The 23,292-nt window shown below is 47.1% G+C and overlaps 1 protein-coding gene across 2 annotated transcripts in view; it reads left to right on the top strand.

The window, feature by feature from the left end:
• LOC138566291 (carbohydrate sulfotransferase 11-like) overlaps positions 1 to 23,292 on the top strand; it is a 322,952-nt gene that overhangs the window by 227,979 nt on the left and 71,681 nt on the right. The window contains exon 2 of one of the 2 annotated variants that reach the window (XM_069643387.1): positions 1,536 to 1,615. In XM_069643387.1, coding sequence (XP_069499488.1) covers positions 1,536 to 1,615 — 80 coding nt within the window. Of the gene's footprint in view, positions 1 to 1,532; positions 1,616 to 23,292 lie in introns of both variants that reach the window. The other variant, XM_069643386.1, reaches the window with a different exon arrangement.

The following is a 23,292-nucleotide window of genomic DNA, read 5'->3' on the forward strand; positions in this document are numbered from 1 at the left end:
AGTCAATTCCTGGAAGTGCCTCGGGAAACTGCGCTCACCAATCCGTAGCCGAAAGGGGTGCCAGGGCTGCAGGAGGGTGAAGAGAAGCATGCTGGCAGTGGAGGAAAGGATGGTTGAGTGGGCAGTAACACTGCACCAACTCCTGACCCTTTCTAGGTACTGATCTCTGTCGGAGATCGTTTGGAAGATTTGTGGAAGAGCAGGCTAATGAAATCCTGGCAGAAGCAGGCATGCAGTATATCCTGCCAGAAGCAGGCATGCAGTATTTATCTCATTGCAGCACCTGGCAGAAGCAGGCATGCAGTATATCCTGCCAGAAGCAGGCATGCAGTATTGATCTCATCCTGGCAGAAGCAGGCATGCAGTATTGATCTCATCCTGGCAGAAGCAGGCATGCAGTATTTATCTCAACCTGGCAGAAGCAGGCATGCAGTATTTATCTCATTGCAGCACCTGGCAGAAGCAGGCATGCAGTATTTATCTCATTGCAGCACCTGGCAGAAGCAGGCATGCAGTATTTATCTCATTGCAGCACCTGGCAGAAGCAGGCATGCAGTATTGATCTCATCCTGGCAGAAGCAGGCGTGCAGTATTTCTCATTGGAGCACCTGGTCTTCCAGAGATAGTTGGGGGCTGTCATATGCACACGGTGTGAACTGTCCCCACTAAGAAACCGCCTAACCCATCAACAGTTGTTTGCACTACAAGAGGAAGATGAACATGGGAGAGTGGCAGCCTTTCTGGCGTAAGGTGGGACAGACTGATGTGTACCCTAATATGTACACTTTAATCAATTTACGTGACGTGTGTCAAAAATAGTGTGTGCATAGTTCCGAAGCAAGACATCAAAGGTAAGCAACGACCTATATTGTGTCCATGATGGCAGCTCTGTCTGGTTGCCTGGTGATTTTCTGCTGTAAAGGCAACACCCGGCCCCTTCGCGGGCCCCATCTGTGCCCTTGCCTGCCTATTGCTGGCCTATGCCATCTGCATATTCCTTGCCTTCTCTTGATACACAGCCCCTACATGATCTCCAGCTTTACGCCTGCCTCTTCAATAGCTTTTTTATTCTTTTGTCTGTGCGTGTTACTGACAGCTAGGCCACCCATGGTCTCCAGCTTTGCCCTTGTCTGTCTATTGGTGGCCCGCCTGTCTCCATATTTCCTGCCTTCTCATCAGAATTATTTCAACCTTTTATCTGTACCTGCTCTGACATGCGAGCCCTTTTGAGTCTCTACTATGTCCAACTAAGCGGGATACCTGTCTAAAGCCTGACCCTGTATGCCATGATATAATGCGCCTGTACACAAGTGTTTCTTGTATGGTGCAGTTTAGTAGGATGGATATGAATGCCCAGTGTACTGTGCTGCACTGATGTAAGCTGTGGTATTTTAAGCTTCTATGTTGGATGTCGAGATGGGAAATGCATCCTCTTTGTAATGGGGAATGTAGCCTATTTCTGTCCTTTGTTGCTGTGAATTGTAGAGATTGTAGTGACTGATAAGCTCATTCTTATCTCCCTTCCCCATCAGCAGCCGAAGACCGATTCCTGGGAAACAGCTGGCGTGGAAAATCCCGGCGGAGCCCCCTGCAGGCCCTCTACGACAGCGACCAGGTGGGTGCTCAGGAAACAGGACGGCGAGAAGTAATTATTTACATCTTAGTAAACATTGGGAAAATGTCCGTTTTAAATTGCGTCACGTGGAATGGCGGTGTGTGGGAGTTTCGGAAAAAAACATGTGTGCAGGTGTTGGAGAGGCGGCCCATGTGCTGTGCTCCCTCTCTAGCTTTGATTAGGTTGGGAAGCAACATGTTTAACTTCGGGGTTTACCGCCCTGAAAATGTCCCATAATAGGGTCCCGAATGAGTAAATAATTGCTTGCATGCACACCTTTTGACCACCCACAATTGTACAGTGATCACACAAACACTATCGCCCTGGTTCACAAAGATTTGCACTGGAGCAAATGAATTGATGCTCGAGTCCATCTCAAATTCTGGAGATGTCTGGGGCAGGGCCTCACACTCACCCAAGTCTGGTAGCCTTTGCTCCATGCAAGGACTGTGATGAGAGAATGCTTGTGATAGGCAGATCACCACTTTCCCCAATACTACCCAGCACCACCCCCATCAGACTGCAATCCCGCCGGGGCTTCGCAAACCCCTTTTTTGCCACCTTCATTGCTAGAAACATTGCATTTAAAGGGAAATCTCTTTTTTTAAATCATTTTCCCAGCAAGATGTGTACATATTTGGCCGATAAGCTTCTGAAAGGCCGGCTCGAGCCCCACTTCTCTACCTTTTTCTCAAGGCAACGAAAGTGGTTCTCAAAAGAACCCTCTTTTTAAATAACCGTGCCTTGTCCACATGAAATGTAGTGAATTGACACACAAACAAGTTTCGTCTTTTGTGGAACTTTATATTGTCTTTACATCGACTATAAAATCTGGCTTCAGGCCAGTTTTAAGCTATTACTGCAATCAGGTATCCTTATAATTCCATGTGTGTAATGTGGTTTTAAATCTTAAAGGTACATTTGCAAAACCCAGTGGAGATTATTTTTAGGCTTGCACTGCTTTGCATCTGGGTACGTATAGACTTCCATTCAAGATGGAGGTATTGGGGGGGGGGGCTATAGTCGTACTCATTTTGCTTCACATTTCTATAAGAATGTCCACACGTGCCAGCTTGTATGGTTCTGAATGATGTGATATTCAAGCGATCTCTGTGAAACATTGTATTCCCGCATGTCTAACATTTACACCTGTTGCTACCATCTATATCAGAGAAGACAAGTGATCCAAGTGTGGATTTGGACTCTAATCCCAGCTTTAATACTTAACTAAAGTGTGGGACTCTGGGCCAATGGTTTGCTCTTTGCCAATCTGCCAAAATAAGGCCCTGAAATTGATTCAGTTCATAGCATAAGCTATTAAAACACATCCTCAAAAATGCACCCTCATTAAAATCGAACACTTTCCTTAAATATTCTACGATGTGAGTTTATAATATAACGTTATATCCCTTCTAGCATATTTGAGGAAAGTGTTTTAGGAGCCAGGAATAAAGACGCCGACCTGACGACTTTTTCAAGGCGACCTAATCCCATGGAACCCCCCCCCCCCCCATTTGTAACAAAAACAGTGATGATGTATGTACTGCACTCCACAAAGTTCTTTGTGTATCGGTTTATTCGTGGCAATTTCTTGTAAATTGACTTCCCATGATGCCCGTGTATATCAAAGACTGATGACACTCTTTGAGACGTCTTTTTCTAAGAAGTCCCTTTGGGTGATGTCAATGTATATTTGTGTGCTCCTCACATTTTTTGGATTAACAAGTCCTTGCAAATCCTAGAACTAGTCATGGCCCTGAGCATCTTTGAGATGCTCTTCAGCAAATGTTTGTGAAGCACATTTTGCCCTGAGGAGCTCAAAGGTGCTCCAGGCGTCTCCAAACGTGCTTACATGTTAAGGTAGCGGGTACATATCACATATTCTCACGGGTATCTTCTCGTTTGCTCCAGTGCAAATCATTGCGGGTACGGTCCATTGTGCCTAAGACCCCCCACTCATTTAATAGTTGCAAAAATAGAACTATTGGCCTTGGGCAAGGAGTGTATTGAGGAGAGGGGGCAGGTGCATGGATGGGGTGGGCGGTGTTTGCCCCTTTGCTTCTCATTGGCACTGGTCAGCCCACACTTATTAGGACAGTTGCTCTTATCGAGCACAAACATTGCTCAGATGTTCAACAATAATTGTTGTGTTTTCTCCTGAGTAGGGCTTCTCACGAGTAAATGTAACACTATTTCCCTAATGAAATGTTACAACTAGGCGTGCCGCACCTCTTATTTCCTTCAGTACTATTACTCTGACCAGTGCCATTTGTATACTTGACCTCCTCGGATATGAGAGGGTGTAACTGCGGGAATTAAAGGTCATCTTAGTGTATGTGACAGAATGTATGCTTTGCGCAGGATGAAACACCAACTAATAATCAGTAGGTATAAAACATGCACACACCGAAAAATACCACACCACAGTGTGAAATAAATGTCATCCATATTTTAATGACTTTTAATAATCTTTAAAGTTACCTAGCACACACTATGCATCAAAAAACAGGTGACAATCTGTGATAAAGTATTTGAAAGTTAAAAGTTTCATGTTAATGTTTTGCTTACTCCACATTCTCCTATGTCAAGCTGCACACATTACATTTGTAAGTGATTTCAATCTGGCACACACCCAAGTCAAAGCCCAGCATGTAGTGCACAACTGAAACCCTTATTTATTTTTGTCTATAAATTCAATATTCTGAATGATAAATATTCTGAATGATATACCACTCATATCGCACCCTTCTCCTGGAAGCCCCCCCCCCACAGTCACACTGAACCAGGAATAAGGCTGGTTTGCAAAGGTTATTATTTAAGTATTTAAAATTCAATCACAATATATTTTAATGGGTAAACAATCACCAATGGGGTGACCGAACACTGAAGAATATCTTGAATCCACTATGAATCGAGTAATGAGCACCAAAAACATATGCAGCACAGCAAAGAATACTTTTGTGTTGTCGTGGACAGATGGCACTATGGTTAGAGATTCCCCCTACAACACCCCTCAACCCCCCAATAGGCAATTAAATAGATGTGAGGAGAGAGCAGGTATTCAGCAATGGCACAAATCGAACATAATATCAGTCCCACTTCAAACCCAAGAGAAAAATGGAATTGACTTTTCAGCTGTCAGGATGACTTTTACAATTGTCTTTCGAATTGACTGGGCAAAAACACCAATTCTCCAGCATGGGTTCTGGCATGGATTCACATGCTCATGAATATTCCCCGTCAGGCTGGGAATCCTCGGTAAAGAAAAAATCAGTATCAGTTTTGTTTCTGATCTGTCTTTCTTAGTAGTAACCAATCACTGATCTCTGGGTCATACTGCCCCCAGCCAATGACTGCCCTCTACCTAAGCCCCTCCCCTGGCAGCCATACTCAGATTTTTACCACACGTTGAAGTGTTGGGAGTCCTCGTGTTTTAGCTCTCGAGCTTTTACTGCGTTTTCACGCTTTTTCAGGAGATTTTTCTCATTTTTTCGGTTAATCAAGCCTCAAGCGCCACCGTTTCTACTTCCGATAACGGGGATCCATTTCGGAATTCTTCTACGCTCCTCAAGGGTGAAGTTTTCATCGAGTTACGCTTCTTGGAGGATTCCAGAAGATCTGTGGCCTACCTAAACGGACATGGCCCAGGACAAGGGAAGCTCGACGCCCGGATCCAAGCTGTTCAGGAGCTGCCCAGGATGCGGATTGCAAAATGTTTTCATGTCTCTACTGCCTTCATGAGGACAAGACGCATGTGCAGAAGGACTGCGTTCTGCAAGAACCTGTCGGAACGGACCAAACAAGATCGTCGTTCCCGCCTCGCCGCCTGGCTGGAGAAGGGCACAGCAGGTAAGAAGGCGAAGAAAAAGCCTGAGCGGTCTTCTAAGTCCTGTGAGGGCGGCCTGGCGACGGGGGCCCAACAGAAGACCAAGCACTGCGAGTCCGCGGGCACCGGGGGGTCAGGCTCCTCGGCTGCCAGGCAGGGCGCAACTTCCTCGGCACAATCAACCACGAGCCAGCGCTCTGGTTTGGGGAAGAGGAAGTCCGAGAACCCGGTTAGCTTCTGGAGAGGCCCCGGTCGATCTCGAAGGGAGCCGAGGGGGAGCGAGGTGATGACCCTCCCCCCAAAGCGAAGGTCCAGTATGCACCTAAGGTGGTGAGGGCCTTGATCCACCCGGCAAAGGCCTCTATCGAGGTTGTCGCAGGGGGCCTGGCGAAGCAGGCAGGGGCTACCCCAGTGGAGGCGGCCTGGGGGCCCAGAGTTTCCCTGCCGCCACGGAGGGAATCCTCTTTCCAGACCATGGTTAAGACCCCCATGAAGACCCCGGCGGAAAAAGAGGGAGGGGCGGTGGTAATTACGGACTCGGATTCAGCCTCCGAGGAGGATCCGGTGGAAACCGTGAAAGGCCTCAACGAGAGGTTCATAGGCCTCAACGAGAGGTTAGAGCAGGTTCGATCCCAGGGGACAGTTCCCGCTGATGTGATCGAAGATAGCGACAATGGCGATGACGAGGGCCCAGTGGAGCAGCCATCCTGTCCGTCACAGCCATTACCCGAGCCCCAGGATAGCTCGGCGGCCATTTTGTTGGCGATCCAATCCCTATGTACTGAGATAAGGACGAGGTTACCACGGACCCCGATGGAGGATCCAGAACCAGGCCCGTCGGGAAGCCCTCCGAAAAAAGCAGAGGAGAGTCCACCCCGCTCCGCCCTTCGTGCCCGCGAGGCCTGTGGACCCCTCATCCCCCTCGCTGTATCCTCTCTAGGTTCCGGCGAGGGGGATGAGGACCCTGGAGAGGATACGGCGATGGATACAGCGACTGGGACGGACGACGGCGGCGATGACACAATGGACAACCCCGTCATCACCCCCCCCTTCGGGCTTCTCCACCTGACGAAATTGGCTCTTTTCACGCCATGATAACCAGGGCATTCGAGCTCTTCCAGCTCTGCCCTGAGGAACAGAAAAAGGAAGGGTTTCTTTACCAACGACGAGAGGCCAAGAGAAAGACAGTCCTCGCGGTGCCATTACTCGACGACATCTGGGACGAGGGGCTGGCTATCCTCAAGAACCCTTCCACGACACCCGCCAAGAGGGACAGGTACGAGAAGAAGTACCGGGTACCCGATGCTGCCTCCTTGTGCCTCAGGGCCCAACCCACGCCGGACTCTGTCGTCTCGGCAGCGGCCAAGAAGAAAGCAGCGGGTGCGGCGGCTTCAACTTCCACTTCCCCGCCGGACAGCGAAGGCAAGAAGTTGGACTCCATGGGACGATGAGTCATCTCGTCGGCGGCGACGACGATTAAGGCGGCCAATGCTTTAGCGATTGTGGCCCGTTACGACAGGGAGCTTTGGTTCAAGATAGCTCCTCTGCTAGACTTCCTACCGTACGACAAGAGGGCGGAGGCCCTACAGATTCTGCAGGAAGGAGAGGTGGCGTCGGATCACGCCATAACGGTGGCAACGGACATTGCCGATACCGGATTTCGCCAACTGGGCAACGGGGTTTGCCTCCGACGACGAGGATGGCTCAAGGCGACGGACTTCTGCCAGGACGTCCAGACCAGAGTTTTGGACATGCCGTTCGACGGCAACAACCTGTTTGGAAAGACGGCAGATCAGTCCCTCCAGGCCATCAAGACAGACACGGAAACAGCCTGAGCCCTAGGAGTCCTTCAGCAACGGCGGCCCTTTCGGGGCTCTGGATGCAGACAGGGAGCCTCCAAGGGATCCAGCGGCAGCTCTTCTACTTACCACCAGGCGGCCCGCTCCTCGTCCCAGGAGGCCTACAGAGGCCGTGGCAAGCAAGGAGGGTCTCGCCGCCGTCGGCAAGGAGGCCAAGGTGGCAAGGCCTCTTCCAAGCAGGACTGAACTGGCCATTGCGTCGGGCCCCCACCGAAGCACCTCGGTGGGAGTCCGGCTGACGAAGTTCTTCAGCGTGTGGGAGCCCATCTCCACCGACCGTTGCGGGCCAGGCCCGCGGACACTGGCTGGAATTTCAAAAGAAGTGTCCTCGCATTCCTCCCGTGGCCAGGAAGGAGAATCACGTCCGTCAACTGCTGTTGGAGGTAAGGGCGATGCTCAGGAAGGGGGCCATCGAGCTCGTCCCCAATAGGCTCTGGGGCTCCGGAGTATACTCAAGATACTTCCTCGTCCGAAAGAAGACAGGCGGTTGGCGCCCCATCCTGGACCTGCGTCAGTTGAACAAGTACATCAAGGCACAGAAATTCAGGATGGTCACCCTCCAGCACGTGCTGGAACAGCTGGAGGAGGGCGACTTCCTATCGTCACTGGACCTGGAGGATGCTTACTTCCACATCCCCATTCTAAAAGGTCACAGAGTTCCTCAGATTCGTAGTCCAGGGGCGTCACTACCAATTCAGAGCCCTGCCGTTCGCATTAAAGTCGGCACCCAGGGTGTTCACCAAGTGCCTCGCACTGGTGGCGGCGCGGCTGCGCCTGCAAGGAATCCACGTCTACCCCTACCTGGACGACTGGCTAATCCGTGCAAGGTCAAGAGAACTCGCCGTCAAACACACAGCGAGGACTGTCCGCCTGCCCACGGAGCTGGGATTCGCCATCAACTACCCCAAATCCCATCTGGTCCCGTCACAGGTGGCACTGTTTCTGGGAGCGAAGCTCGATACAGTGAAGCGTTTGGCATATCCGTCGGAAGAAAGGACGATGGCCATTTTGGGCAAGGTGCAGCGCCTGTTAGCCACGGAGGTGGCCAGAGTGAGGTCCATCAAGTCCCTCCTCGGGATGATGTTCTTGTGCCCCTTTGCAGACTTCGGATGCGTCCGCTACAAGAGTTCCTCAACGCCCGCTGGATTCAAGCGGCAGGCTGCTTCGAAGACAGGATCCCGCTCGACGAGGAGTTCCGTCGGGCGATTCTATGGTGGGGTGCCCATGCGCACCTCTCGGCAGGCATGGACTTTCAGGCCCCAGCGTATCGGGAGACGGTAACGACGGATGCCTCCCTGGAGGGATGGGGGGGGGGCCCACACCGGAGATCTCCACGCAAGAGGTCTCTGGCTCCCGGAGGGGAGGTCCCTCCACATCAACATCCTGGAGCTACAAGCCGTGTTCTGGGCGCTCAAATCGTTCCTTCCGTCCCTCAAGGACAAAGTGGTGAAGATCTTCACCGACAACACCACCACAATGTTCTACATCCGGAAGCAGGGAGGCACCAGATCCCCAGCCCTATCCAAGGAGGCCCAGGATCTGTGGCACTGGGCCGTCGCCCAGGGGATGTTTCTGGTTCCCTTCCACCTGACAGGAATAAAAAACACCATCGCTGACTCACTCAGCAGGGAGCTGCGCTCGTGCCACGAGTGGGAACTACGCCAGGACCAGGTGGATCGGCTCTTTCAACGATGGGGCAAACCCCAGATCGACCTGTTCGCGACGGCGACGAACTCCAAGTGCCAGAGGTTCGCCAGCAGGTTCGCCCAGCCGAGGAGCATGGGCGATGCTTTCTCATTCCCTTGGGACGGCCTGTTCCTGTATGCGTTCCCTCCGTTGCTGTTGCTGCTCCGTCTCATCAACCAGCTCAAGAGGTCCAGGTGCAGGATGATCCTCGTCACACCGGCGTGGCCGAGACAGATCTGGTTCCCTGACCTTCTGGACTTGTCAGCGTCCCCACCTATCAAGCTGGCGACGGACGCGGATCTTCTCTCCAGAGAAGGAGGCGCCATTCTCCATCATGACCCGGTGTTGCTGAACTTGCAGGCTTGGCTCCTGCAGCCCTAGAGTTTGGAGGATACGATATCCCGGCTGACTGCAGAGGGGTTCTTGCAAAAGCCAGGGCGTCCTCAACTCTCAAATGTTATGGACATAAGTGGAAGAGGTTCTCTGTCTGGTGCCGTGCACAGAAGATTAACCCTCTGCGGATTACGGCCCCTCAAGTATTGCCGTACCTACTGTCGCTGGCCAAAGCTGTACTGGCTCATGCCTCCATCAAAATAAATCTGGCTGCCATTTCCCGATACACCAGAACTACAGGACGGGCGTCCTTGTGGTCTCATCGCCTGGTGAAGGAATTTATGAAGGGACTATTCCGATCGTTCCCGCCGGTGAAGGCGCCTGCCCCGGCGTGGGAGCTCAACGTGGTGCTGACCAGGCTCATGGGGTCCCCATTTGAGCCTATGCACTCGGCGCCGTTGAAGTTCCTGTCGTGGAAGACAGCATTTCTTGTGGCCATCACCTCCGCACGACGAGTGGGAGAGATTCAGGCCCTATCTTGCAAGCCTCCATACTTGACTTTTCACGACACGAGGGTGGTGCTGAGGACGCACCCCTCCTTTATGCCCAAGGTGCCGTCAGACTTCCACCTCAACCAGCCCTTGGTGTTTCCAGTTTTCTTCCCGTCGCCTTCGACTCCGGCCGAGAAGACTTTGCACTCGATGGATGTGGCTAGAGCGCTGAAGTTCTACGTGGACCGCACGAAGAGTTTTCGGAAGACGTCACAGCTGTTTGTGAACTTTGGACCTGTGAATCGAGGGAAGGCTCTCTCAAAGGCTTCCATTTCCAGATGGCTCTCCGGCTGCATCATGCACTGTCACCGGTTGGCAAACCAACCGCTGCTCGGCCGTCCGAGAGCAAATTCGACCAGAGCGATCGCTGCTACCACGGCGTTCCTGTCTGGTGTGCCCCTGCTGGACATCTGCAGGGCTGCTACGTAGAGGTCGACACACACCTTCAAGAGATTCTACTGCGTCGATTGGGACTCCAGGGAGGAGTCCAGGGTCGGCCAAGCAGTGCTGCGCAACCTGTTCGCTTAAGGTGAGCCTGGTGAGGAGGTAAGAGATGCTTAATGTTGAATTTTTTGTATTGCTTAATGTTGAGCCTGTTGCCACCTCCCGTGGTTGTGCATGTGTATACTGCTATGTATTCTTATATTCATGTGCATGTGAATCCATGCCAGACCCCATGCTGGAGAAGGAATAAGTTACTTACCTGTAACTGTTGTTCTCCAACATGAGTCTGGCATGGATTCACATGCAAATGCTCCCTTCTTCCCCTCTGCGGCTCTACACTTGCTCATACCGCCACTTTACGTGCTACCAAATCTGAGGATGGCTGCCAGGGGAGGGGCTTAGGTAGAGGGCAGTCATTGACTGGGGGCAGTATGACCCAGAGATCAGTGATTGGTTACTACTAAGAAAGACAGATCAGAAACAAAACTGATACTGATTTTTTTCTTTACCGAGGATTCCCGGCCTGACGACTGGGAATATTCATGAGCATGTGAATCCATGCCAGACCCATGCTGGAGAATAACAGTTACAGGTAAGTAACTTGTTCCTTTCTTATCACTATATCTGGACATTTTAACTTTATTTTAGTTATTATGCATTTGCTCCTTTTACAAGTAACAAACCTATATATGACATGTATCTTTTAATAATATGCTCTATTTTTTGGGTATGAGATAGATATATGGATTTGCTATTAATATTCTTATTATTTCTATTTTTATTAGCGGTGCAGAAATGAGACCTGAATGTGTAATAAGGAACTGTGTGATAACTATTTTATTTACTACACTATGGTTACATTAGAATTTATTTTAAATATTGGTGTAAAGTTTTGCATATAACCAGTAGCACAAGAAATAAAATAAAAAAATTAAATTAACATGTACATTATAATTGTGTGGATTCACCATAGTTATTCGTACATTTAACGCAACAAGAGTACACATCCATCAAACATGCAACTAAACAATATCCAGAGGACCAGCCCCTGCAAGCCTAACCAGCATTAGCAATGCCAATAGTTTGGGCTTTTGTTAGCTGCCAAATGCCTAATACTTCTACACTAGTCAAAACTGTTGGTGTTTGGCAATGTTTGTAACAAGATTCCACAGAAGGACACAGTGCGTAGGAATTGAGTGGCTGAAGCAATAGTGGGCGCACAACTCCAAATTAAGCCATTAGCTCTCACATAGTCGTTTTGAAAAAGCACTGGCAGGCCCTCTGAGCACAAAGTTTGATGGTAAGGCTGTTTTAAAGCGAGCTCATACTTCCCACAGGGAGGTGTTTTTGGGCGGGGAGGGGTAGGACCAAGGTGTGAATGGCTGTAGGATTCCCTGCATCACGGATCTGCACTACAAGCAGCCTCCTCATCACCCCATGCAACTGCCACAATGGGAGTTCACCATCCCTGCCCACCTCTGTTGCTCCATCATTCCTAAATGATGCCCTCTTCACCCCTAACGCTGGTATGAACAGTCCTCCACACCGTGCTCTGCGGGCAAAACAAGTTCTTAAATTGCAAGCAACCTTTTGGCTCACCAAAGACCAACACGCAAGGGACTTTCCACCATGCCTCGACATCTTGAGAACTTCCATGTGCGATGAATCTTTCATTGCCCACATACCTCCAGCACACTGCCCACACAAGGAGGCTTTAATTACCAGTATACGTGCAGAGGACTGTTGGGGGCCCCATTGCTTTTGTAACGTCCACAAACTGGCCCACCCTAAAAGGCCCCCCCTTTGCAGGCCACAAAGTCCACAAATCCCTTCACTGCCCTAAGGTATCGCCCATTACCCAAAAACGCCAGCTACCTCGCCACCTTCTGTAAGAAAACTTGCATCACTTCTGGACCAGCACTAAACTACACCAGACACCAAAGACCTTCCATTACTCCATGCCGACAAGGCATTTGCAACACTCCCCCCCCCCCCCCCCAAGGAACCCATCACATTCAGTTGCGCAGTCCTCCCCCTGACTCCAGAACCTTCCCCCACCAACCGAAGAATCTTCTCATACCTGTCAACTCTCTGGGAGGCCGAATCCAGATGTGCTTGGCAGGTGACCACATTGAAGTCAATGGGAATTCATATATTTTTTAATGTTGGTATAAGCTTTCTTGTGCAGGCACGCCCATTGAAGTCTACAGAAGAAACTGGTGTGTTGGGAGGGCAACAAAACGAGTCGGGTGTGTGAGAAGTAGGTCTTCTGCCACCCAGATCTTCAGAGGTCTTTGCAGTTCTACTGGAACATCTACTGTTCCTGGACAGCCAAGGGCATACCAACCACTGATGAATATGAATGACCCACACACAGGTTGCCAAGCAATACACAATGAAACGTTTCAGACTAACACCAACACTGTGCAAGATGGATTGGTGGGATAAGCATGAAGAAGCTCCTTACTGAACTCCGCTGTACCACTCGATCAGAATTGTTACAGTTCCTTACTGCATTTGTACTTAAGGTGTCATATCTGTGAAGCGAACAACCGAAAGTTAGTTGGTGGTCTGTGTGAGTTCTCTTCCCCGTGGTCTCCCTCTGAGATGTTTGAGCTCGTCCACTCCTCTCCTCGCCCCCACCTTAGTCCACGAAGCCTCTGACTGCAGTCCCTTGGAAGACTCGAGTCTGCTTCTCCATGAAGCAATTTGTCATGAAAATGGCCCCAGTTCAAGCCATAGCACTGCATCTCTTTGCAAATCAAAGGGAATCCAGGGTTGGGGGGCAGAGTACTGAGATCAAGTAAGTTGAGAGAGAGAGGGGGGGGCAGGAGGGAGATGGGGGCGGGGAGGAATAGATTTGTGCTTCACTAGGGAGATGAGTATGGAATAACGTTTGAGGTGCTCATAGAAGGGGGCGTGCTACCCACCGGATGAAATGTGGGCTTGGATGAGTAAATAAAGCCTGCGTCCCTACCATCCTACTCGGTTGCTGCCAAACTCTAAGCCTCTGTGTAACTAGAGCCAGCACGCGGTATTGAAGGCAGCTTCCTCGGGAAATCTTCTGCTATCCCTTGTTCACTAACTTTCTCTAACCATTCATAGCAGGACTCCCGCTGCCACTCCTGAACTAACTTTCTCTAACAATTCAGAAGCATCAGTTTAGCGTTGGATTAAAGGACATACATGGTTGTGTGTTTATTTAATGCTCTGCTGGAGTATATTACAGGAGATCTTCAACCTGGAATTTACAATGTATTCTAAAGGGCCGCCTTTCTGAGCACCAGACAGCTCGGTGGTCGCCTGTCACTCACCATGCCAGACCTTGTTTCTTGCATGGTCCCTTGGTCTGCTGACGCAGGGAGTTCCTGATGGAAAGATTGATAGAGTGGGTGTGGGCCACTGAACTGTACGGGATGAAGGACGGCCGCTGCAAGGCACATCCTCTCTAGCAATATTAGGATGGCATGACCGTGTGCGCTCTGTGCGCACACCCACATCCCTGTTCCATGTTCACTCCTGGCCACTTCACAGCGCAAGCATAAGTCCCACCATTGAGGACTGAGCGCCGAAATGCACAGACGAGAGAGACCGGTCCTTGGCTTTTGTTTCCAATGGTACCATGCACCCTCTTGTGCCCCCCAAGCAGCAGCGCGAAAAATGGAAAAAGTAGCTCGGGGCATGTAGTACGTAAGGACATAAAACGCAGCATCAGCACCTGCTGCCGCTAGTCGTCCATGTCAGCCCAGAGCAGTTGCGTCCCCCCCCCCCCCCGGGCATTGTCACCCCGGGCAGTCGGCCGCCTCTCCCATGGCAAGAAACGGGCCGGACCGGTTACAATATATATATATATATATATATATATATATATATATATATATATATATATATATATATATATATATATATATATATATATATATATATTGCAGTCTGTCAATTGCTTCACTATTCTTGGCAGTCGATTGTGATGCTAGAGTCACCTGGAGGCGTACCCGCTTCGGTTATGATGGCCTTACTATACAGCAGAACACTGTTTACAAGCCTAACGAGCAATGTATCGTGTCACGGTTTTATTACATGGCACACTCCAGCTAGGGACTCCTTCCCCGGCAATGAATGTGGCGTACAATAAAACGCTTTTTATTTTTAATGTATTGAGAAGGCCTCCAACCCGTCTCGCACCCAACCTTCACAAACAGCCTGTGTCACAATGGACTAGAGACCATGCCAGTGTGCATCAGTAAGATATTTATTCATTTATTATTTAATGGAAAAGGAAAATCAAACAATTTCACAGCAGCCACCAAAACTGTGGCAACAGAAATGTATTATCCTATCTAGAGCAACCAAGTGGAAATGGGCTGTTACACTCACTTTTGTTATAATGACAAACAGGAAAATACAATCGGGTTGCAATTTACTGTCAAACTCGCTTTTGTTTTATGACGAAACAGGAAAATATCAGGCTGAAAGCGATAGCGCCACGGTTTCAGCACTCCCCCCTGCAACACTCGCCCCCAAACATCAATTAAACTTGATTCCTTTGAATGCAAGGCAGTGGCAAGGAGTAGGAATAGATGAAGAAAATCGGCTTTTTGGGTAAAGCCCACCATCCCCAGATGGGAAGCCAGCCAGCAAAGAAAGTGAAAACCTGTCTTTGGATCAAAATGTCAGAATGGAATTTTGATTATTACTCAAAACTGCTAGGGGACAGAATAGAAGGAAATTCTTCGTCTTGCTTACACTTAGGAGCATTAGAGAATACTAATCAGCACACCAGAGCAAAGTATAAATGGGAAAATTGGGTTTGGGGGAGAAAGCAAATGCAAAAGGGAAAAATACAGTGCAAATGGAAATTCGTTTACACTGGGTTTACAATGACGGGCAGCTCAGGGAAGGTGTTTAGCTTACAATAGGAAATTCGGTTTTCCATGACCAGGACAGAGGCACATCACAGGTAGACTTCTAGGCAAAAAGGGATTGCTCACAATGGGAACAACGGTTTGGGTTAAATAGGACAGATGCACTGGCTCCGGCCTCCCCAGCAATGAAGGGTCTGTATCTGCAACCCTACAGTCCCTTCTCTCTGCACTTATAAGCCACCCGCTGGCTGCACTTGTGAGTTAACTGCACTTACCGCTTCTCCCCCCTGCCACTTCTCCCCTCCTCCTCGCACTTGCGTGATCTGAATAACACCAGGCCTGATAAGATCGTTCTTTTTTCCTCCCTTGTTTCCTGGTCCTTATCTTTTCGCGCCTAGAAACATTCATGTACAGGTGCATTATAAATGCCACATCATATCATATATATCCCTCCTCAAATGTCATCTCCAATGAGAAGCATTACAGACCATCATTCAAAACCCATATTTGAAGCTCTTATATTAAAGCTCCTATGTTAATGACAATAGTTTTTCCTTAAAGGTAGCGCTTTCAGCGCCACCTAATAGCCAACACTAAAAAGGATTTCTAATCCGCATCTGGTGTATCTTTTGGCTAGCAAAATAAAATCTATTTCGCTCTTTAATACTTCATAAGAAAACAAACCTGGGCTGACAATATTTTAATATACAGAAATCAGTGCCTGTAAATAATTTGCAGCAGAGTACAGCAGAACAAAAGTAACCTGCACTTCAAAGGAAATTAGAGAGGAAGGCCCCTGGGAAGCTTGCATAAACAGGTGGCAGATCTTTTAGGGAAACAAGAGAACCAATAGAATGCTGTCGTAATGTAGCACGTTACACTTGGACATCTGCAGTTTCCCAAATGCAATTATGCAACAGTGCACTTTTGCTTATATATCCGCACGATGAAGTCATGCTGTGCCACCCATGTGACATTGTTTGGGTATGTTTTACAAAAGAATTTTAATGGCAGCAAACAGACCAACAATTAATTTGCCCGGGACCCCATTTAAAAGCACATGCGTTTTTTTAGTGTTTTTTTTTGTGTCCCCCACCTCCAATTTTAAGGAAGAGGGGGACACCCCCACAACACCTGCTCTCTCTGGTTGGTATTTTGCAATACAATGCACCAAATTGCCTTGAAGGCCAAATTACCCATGCAATATTCGACCAAATTGGTCCTTAGGTCAATTCTTTTAGGTCAAATGGGCTAATACCATGTGGCATATCCCTTATTCACTGATATGTTACACAATGTTGTATGTCCAAACCCTGCATGCAGGTGTAGGTTCTTGGACTCCCCACAAGATTGGCACACCAGACTAATGCCCAACACCTAGGTGCGGGTGCACCCCATTCTGACGTTGCACTCGTGCAGCTTGCACACAGGTTCACTACATTTGTGTGCACAACATTCAAAACTTCAAAATAAATTGCAAGCCGACTTTTCTATTTTTTTTGTATAGCAAAGTATTCACTCATATTTTCTACCTTTTATCCTGAAATGCGTCACCGCAACCACTAACAATACAGTCACCGATTACGGTATTCTGGAGCTTAGATACAACGACAGACTCTGTGGCCCATGGTCATAGGGGGTGGGGTGATGTGGGGGATTAAAGTGGGAGTCAAAGTAACCGGGTCCAAAACACAAAGCCTCAGCTGAGATGCCCGTCTTCACTCTCATAATTGGGTTGTACTTTCTCTTTTTTTTTCACCAACTCTGGGTTGTACTTTCTCATCGTTGGATCACTGTTGCTGAAGCCTTCCTTGTAGGCTGCCGGGTGTACATGAGCCGTGGGCAGAGCAGACCCGCAGCCATCGCAGGGTAGATGACGTGCCAAAAAACCTAAGCAATTATGATTATCTTGCATGAATACCATAAGCCTATGGGCGTTGGCGTCTATCCTGGGGACTGGCATGTTGACTGAAGCAAAAGGCTTCAGTTATAAAGGCTGGGTTTCCTTGCCCTGGACCGGGAATGATGGTCATGTAAATTCTGGCCACCAGATCAGTATTGGAAATGTCCGCTGCTGTGAGCAGAGGCTGTTACATGGGTAGGATGAGTGGAATTTTAATATTCTGGGTGGTAAGTAAATAGGAAAGTTAAACCATCGATTTAGCAGTAGTAGTGGCCTTAGATGGTGAGGGGAGAAAAGGGTGAGTTTTAAGGGCGGGATTCCCCTTTGAAAAGTAGGAGGAGGAATTTGGTCAAATAAAACGACACACACATTTGAACAAAGATTATGTGATCAATAGATCATGTCCATCAAAAGCACTGCAACGCTCAATTTTACCGCCTCAACACACTTCTCCAGTTGTGCAAATCCCATTAGTACTCAGCGGGTGGGGGAGGGCTGGACGTGGGGGGGAGAGCCTCTGAGGAGGCTTGGAATTAGGGCCTGTAACTATGGGCGCTGGGGCATAACCTGACTCAGTAATGCCCCCAAAGCTCGGGGCTTATTGCTTTAATTAGTAGATGCCAAGAAATGTGTAATTGGGGCACATTCTTACTCCAACATACATGTGGTGAATCTCTGTGCATCCTGTGAGTGCTGAATCTGGTCAGGCAATGCAAATTGTTGCATTAACATATAGTGGTAGTGGGGATCAATGGGCATGGGAGTATATTCGTATTTATTGTATTGGCGTTATGTGAAAGTGCGCCTAACGGAACAAGCAATGCATCTAAGTGCAAAAGATGGGCCAGAAGGTAGCAATGGCGGGGGAAGCGTAGGAAGCAGGAGGGAGGATTGAGAAGGTATTGGGCATGCTGAAAACCTAGCTTGGGTTCTGCCCTCGAGGCAGCCGACGGTGCGGACATGGACACTAGGGCATTCAAAATGCACTTATACTGAAATTATGCTGATTCAGCTCTTAAGGGGTCCCCTTTTAGGTGCGAGTAGGTTGTATGGTGCAAACCTGTTATGTTATGGTTTTGTATTTATTTTTGCAATTTGTATAGTGCAAAATCCCAGAGGCATCGAGGTGCTGTTTTTACTCTTGAGGATTTGTGTTGCCGATTTTCACTTTTAGCTAAACACTAGGTTTCTCCAAACACAGCTCGCTCTCAATATTTGGGGCTACGCATATTATTCAGTGCAGTATACTGGCATTTTGAGAGTGTACAGTGCATTTCAAACCTTGGCCTTTGAACCAAGAGTCTATTAGGATTGTGTAAACTGTGAAGAAATGTGTTTGTTGGAGTGAGATTATATAGGGTTAATAAAAGTGAGAGAATCTTGAGTTACTCAAACGGATTATACTGGTATTGTAAAACAGAGGGTTTATAAACTGTGTATATACTGGGATTACCATACTAAACTAGAAATATACTAGCATTACAAACAATTGTGAATATCTAATTATGAATATATTTACAGAGTTGTCAAATTGAGAATATGCTGGAATTCATGACCACTCAGGGGCAATGTGTTTGTCTTGGAAGCAACATAACGCAGAGAAACACAGGTTCAGCCCTGGATCCTCCTCTTGGAGACTGCTCTCCCATATTGGGCACTTTATTTAATTATTAATTCAATTAATTGTACAAACTTACCTGGGATTATACTGGGGAGATTGTCAAAAACTGGGACTATATTGTGTTGCCAAACAAGGAGTATTCTGATATTATCAAATTTGGAACATACCGTGGTTACACTGTGCAAACAAAGTATGCTGAGGTTATCCAATGGAAATGCACTGGGTGAGTCCTCCTGGGAGTGAGCTGTGACTGCCAAACAGGGAGTACTCTACGATTGGTTGAATGGGGAATTTGAACTGGGTGTGTGGTTAGATGGTAAAACTGGGAATGCAGTGGAAATCGTGCAAACCGACATCCTGCAGTTATCAGTCTGGGGTATGCTTGTGAAACTGGAATTAAAGTAGAATGGGGAACATTTGGAATTCAAAACTGAAAATTTGATGAGCTAGCAAATACAGAATCCTTAACTGGGAGACATTGGAAATGTTTAACAGGAAATTGTGAGTCTGCCAAGATGGAGCACTCTGGGGTTGACGGGTCATAATGGGCTTGTCTGAGACTTTGCTTTACTATGATCTGAGGTTATGATGCAATGCCATGTCATTGGGCTGGATATATGCCATTCTATGATCCACATATCGAAATCAAGGTTTGATCAGAAAGAGCTGGCGGCTATCTGGCATCATCCACTAAACGGGAGCTAGGATATAGTGTGCCACAAATCTAACTCCAATGTGAGATGCAATTACAACTGTTTGTCCATATGCACATGGCACCTTAAATGTCTTCTACGTGTGTCCTAATGCACCATTACAGACATTGTCGAAAACAGAGTTGAAGTCACAATGGTATGTTCTTATGGCACCAGTTGGTCTGGGGATTGAAAAGTAGCTGCTGAGTGTCATGCTTACCAGGTTTACTACAAGCAGGAGCTAAAGAGCTGCCAGCTGTTTCAAACCCTGCATACTGTCATGGCATGTATTCATAAAATGACATATTGCACAACTCACCATGTGACATAGCAGCACGTCATGGCATTGGACATGACATTTCATGATGTGTCTTATCCAAACTTGGATTATACCAAGACAATGTGCACATTTAGAGTATGTTGGGAATTGCTGAGGTTTGCTACTGGGACTACTTTTATCTTGTATGTTTGGTTGTAGCACATCTGATTTTGGGACTGGAACAATCGTCACTAGTGTTGGGTTGGCGCAATGACCTGTTAAGTGACTTCAATTCAGCACTCAACTAAGTCAATGCCTAATCTGGGATGCCCTTATTTATATATTTTTATGGCAAGTTCATAGATCTCGATGATAAACCCTTGTATAACGCCCCTCTCTTTGAAAATCCCCTGACCTCACGGAGCCAAGAAGTAGATTTGTTTTGCAAATTAAAAGATTTCTTTTACAAATTATATATATATATATATATATATATATATATATCACACTTTTATAAATAAATTAATATTTGATAGCACACGTATGAATATGACAGTGATCAACAATGGATAATATTACACTAGCACACTTCTTGAATTACTTAGGAGTTGGTATAGAAAGGATAAGATAGCAAAGAATACTTTTATTGTTTCAAGGAAAAGCAATGATGGAAAGAATGCAGCACAAAAATAAACTGATATGGTTTCAACAAGAGATAATATTATCACTTTTTCTTTTGTGGCAATTCACTCCCCCCTATGCAATATGAAGAGATGGAAGGGGAGCACACAGTTTTCAGGAAGACAATCACAATACAATACAAATTCTAGTTCCCCCCCCATAGCAAGCTTGGAGCAACCGGTATGCTTTTAAAACATGCAGAAATACCTTTAATGTGATTTACAATGAAGTGAAAATAGGCTAAAAATTATTTTAATTCACTGTAGGAGATTCAGGGTGGTGACAGCTACTTAGAATTAGTTCAGGTCAACACTAGCAATTAATCAGGAATGATTATCAGATTGAAAACAAATTTCAGCAGTTGCAAGCAAAAGACAGCGATTTTTGACAGGTGGAGAAATTGAGTCAATTGCAATTCGAGGCACTTTTTCAGAGTGCGTCGAGCGCGATTACGGAAAAACTATAAGGGCTTGTTGGAAAGCTTAGATTCTTAGCTTTTAAGATGACAGTTAAATCTCGTTCCTAGCACGTATGGTTCAAAAGATACGGACGATTTAGTGGAGGTCGATTCTCAGAAATAAAGTAAGATTCAAATGAAACTTTCACAGGTTTGCAATCACAGAATGGAAACACGATTTCTATGTAGTTCTAAATAGGTGGAAATGGTTTGAATTAGATTATTTTAAACTAAGAGGTTGGTTTTGCACAGCTCTGGCTGGATACACACTCCTAATTTTGGAAGGAATGGGCCTCGTCACAGATCTGGTCAACAGGTTTAGCTGCGGTTCTCTCTGCTCTGCTGGTCTGGATCTCTGGTTCTGGCAAATGTTCTGGCACTGCACAGTGGTCTGGGTCTGGACTTCAGTTGGGATACAGCTCTGCTTTCTGGGTCTGGTACTGGCACCGTGGTCTGGTCTGGGTCTCTGGTTCCGCAAATGTTCTAGCCAGAAGCGAACAGCACAGCCCGGCTGTTGAATAGTTTGGTTAGGTGGCTGAATTCTGAGGCCTCTGAAGGATTCAGCTTGTGGACTAGGCCTTTATGTTACAAGTTCTGAAGCCTGGATTCTAAGTTCTGGTTCTGGAGTCTTCTGGCAAAGCGCTTTGCTAGAAATCAGTTTGAAGTGGAAAGTGAATGTCCCTATCTGGCTTTTAATGGTTCTTTTTGTCTTTTGAAAATGGGTATGTGCGTGGGCATAACTAAGCCTGCCCCTCGCAACTTATTGGCCAATTTCTCCTCTCTCCCTTGATTGGGGGAAGGAAATGGAGTGACAGCGTGATGAGGTATGTTTATGGGTCAGAGAATCCTCCCCTTGTCACTTTGCACACAAATCTCTTTTTGATCCAAATGCATATTTATCTGTGTACAATTTTTCTAATATTATATGTCCAGTTAACATATTTTCTGTAGCACCAAACCATCCGATCCCTGTCTTAGTAAGATGTTGTGTTCACTTCTGACAGAATTCTGCCCTTTTCATCCAGAACACAACCTCTAAACTTTTCCAGAATTTACACAAATGTGCGCAAGGAATATGGGCATCAGATGATGAAGTGTCAGATTTTTAACATGCATACATTTGGAGTAATACCCTATTTTCATATCACAGGAATCATGAGATTATTGATATAATTTTGACAATTATGTACTATGAATTATCCATCTTTCTAAAATTATGCTCTGGCCCAGAGGGGTGTGGTTTCCCAAAGCACATGGGGAATTTCTGGTTTGTCCACTTCCTCGAAGCTCAGCTGGCTCACAGACGCAGTGCCCCTCCCATTTCCTTCCAAGAGGAAGCCATTTACGACCCCCCTGATTTAACATTTGCCTGAGCCAAGGAAAGTTCTGTTTCCTGCAGTCGTAGGTACTCCTCCCCTGATTCAATCAGAGAGGTGTGGGCTCCTTTTGGTGAGGGCAGCAGAATGCAGCCAGGCCTGTGAATGCAGTTGCTGGCCAAGTTTCAACTCCTGTCGGGGCTAGTTGCCGGGCAGAATTCAGTCCCTTTAAGCCAGGCTTCAGCCAAAGGTCACTTTTGTTTCCATTTTTCTTCATTCAAATCAAACTTACAATTTTTACACATGCAGCTAGGACGCTGCTTCTAAGTTCAAAACTATGACATTTAAACAGTTGCAACCTATTTGACACTCAAAAGTAGGTCACTCATTTATTTTAAACATTTCGATTTTAGTGGCTTTAAATCCCATTTCACTTAAGCTGCTGACATCCACAGCTCAGCCAGTTTTGTTATGAACATTATTTTAGGCTCTTCATTTTCCAAATTTTGTATGCACACAAGACTTCATTCTACCAGACGTCTGCTGGTGTTCAGTAAGATTTTTGAATATCTTGCAATGTTTGAAATAGGCATTTTGAGCTTGCATTAAGAGAAACAAAGGTGATTTCAAAGCGCTTTTTTGAGCTAACAGGCACTGCTGTTTTTCCTTTAGCACCACGTTTCACTCATGGCGCTTCTGGCCCATCACGCTCGCACTGGTGGGTGGCGGGTCAGGCTACCATTTTGGTGTGCGTAAAAACTGCACGGTTTTCCTGGACTCTGGCGCAAATGTGGGCTTTTCGGCCATCTTGGATTTTCTAAGCCCACAGCACCAAATGTTGCAGCATAATAACTTGAACGTGGGTCGATACACCTGACAGACCACACATGCTGGTGTCAATTCTGGTGCACATGTTGTAATTTCACCAGTGCACACTTGGTCAGACTGTGGGCCACCATTAGCAAGAGCAATGATGCAGCTTGTGCTGTCTCGGTGCTAACGCGAAGGTGCCTGGAAACACATACAGCTGGATAGGCGCCATACAAATGTTCAATAAATAACATTTTTAAAAGACATGGATTTTGTTGGTGATAGGAACACCACAGTGACCAGTTTTGTGCTGTTAGTCAGTGGTAACACTAGAACATATGACTTGGTGTTTACACCAGTGAAAATCCTTATAT

The sequence above is a fragment of the Ambystoma mexicanum genome, chromosome 2p, assembly GCF_040938575.1.
Source record: "Ambystoma mexicanum isolate Mex_15411 chromosome 2p, UKY_AmexF1_1, whole genome shotgun sequence".
Classification (NCBI taxonomy): domain Eukaryota; kingdom Metazoa; phylum Chordata; class Amphibia; order Caudata; family Ambystomatidae; genus Ambystoma; species Ambystoma mexicanum.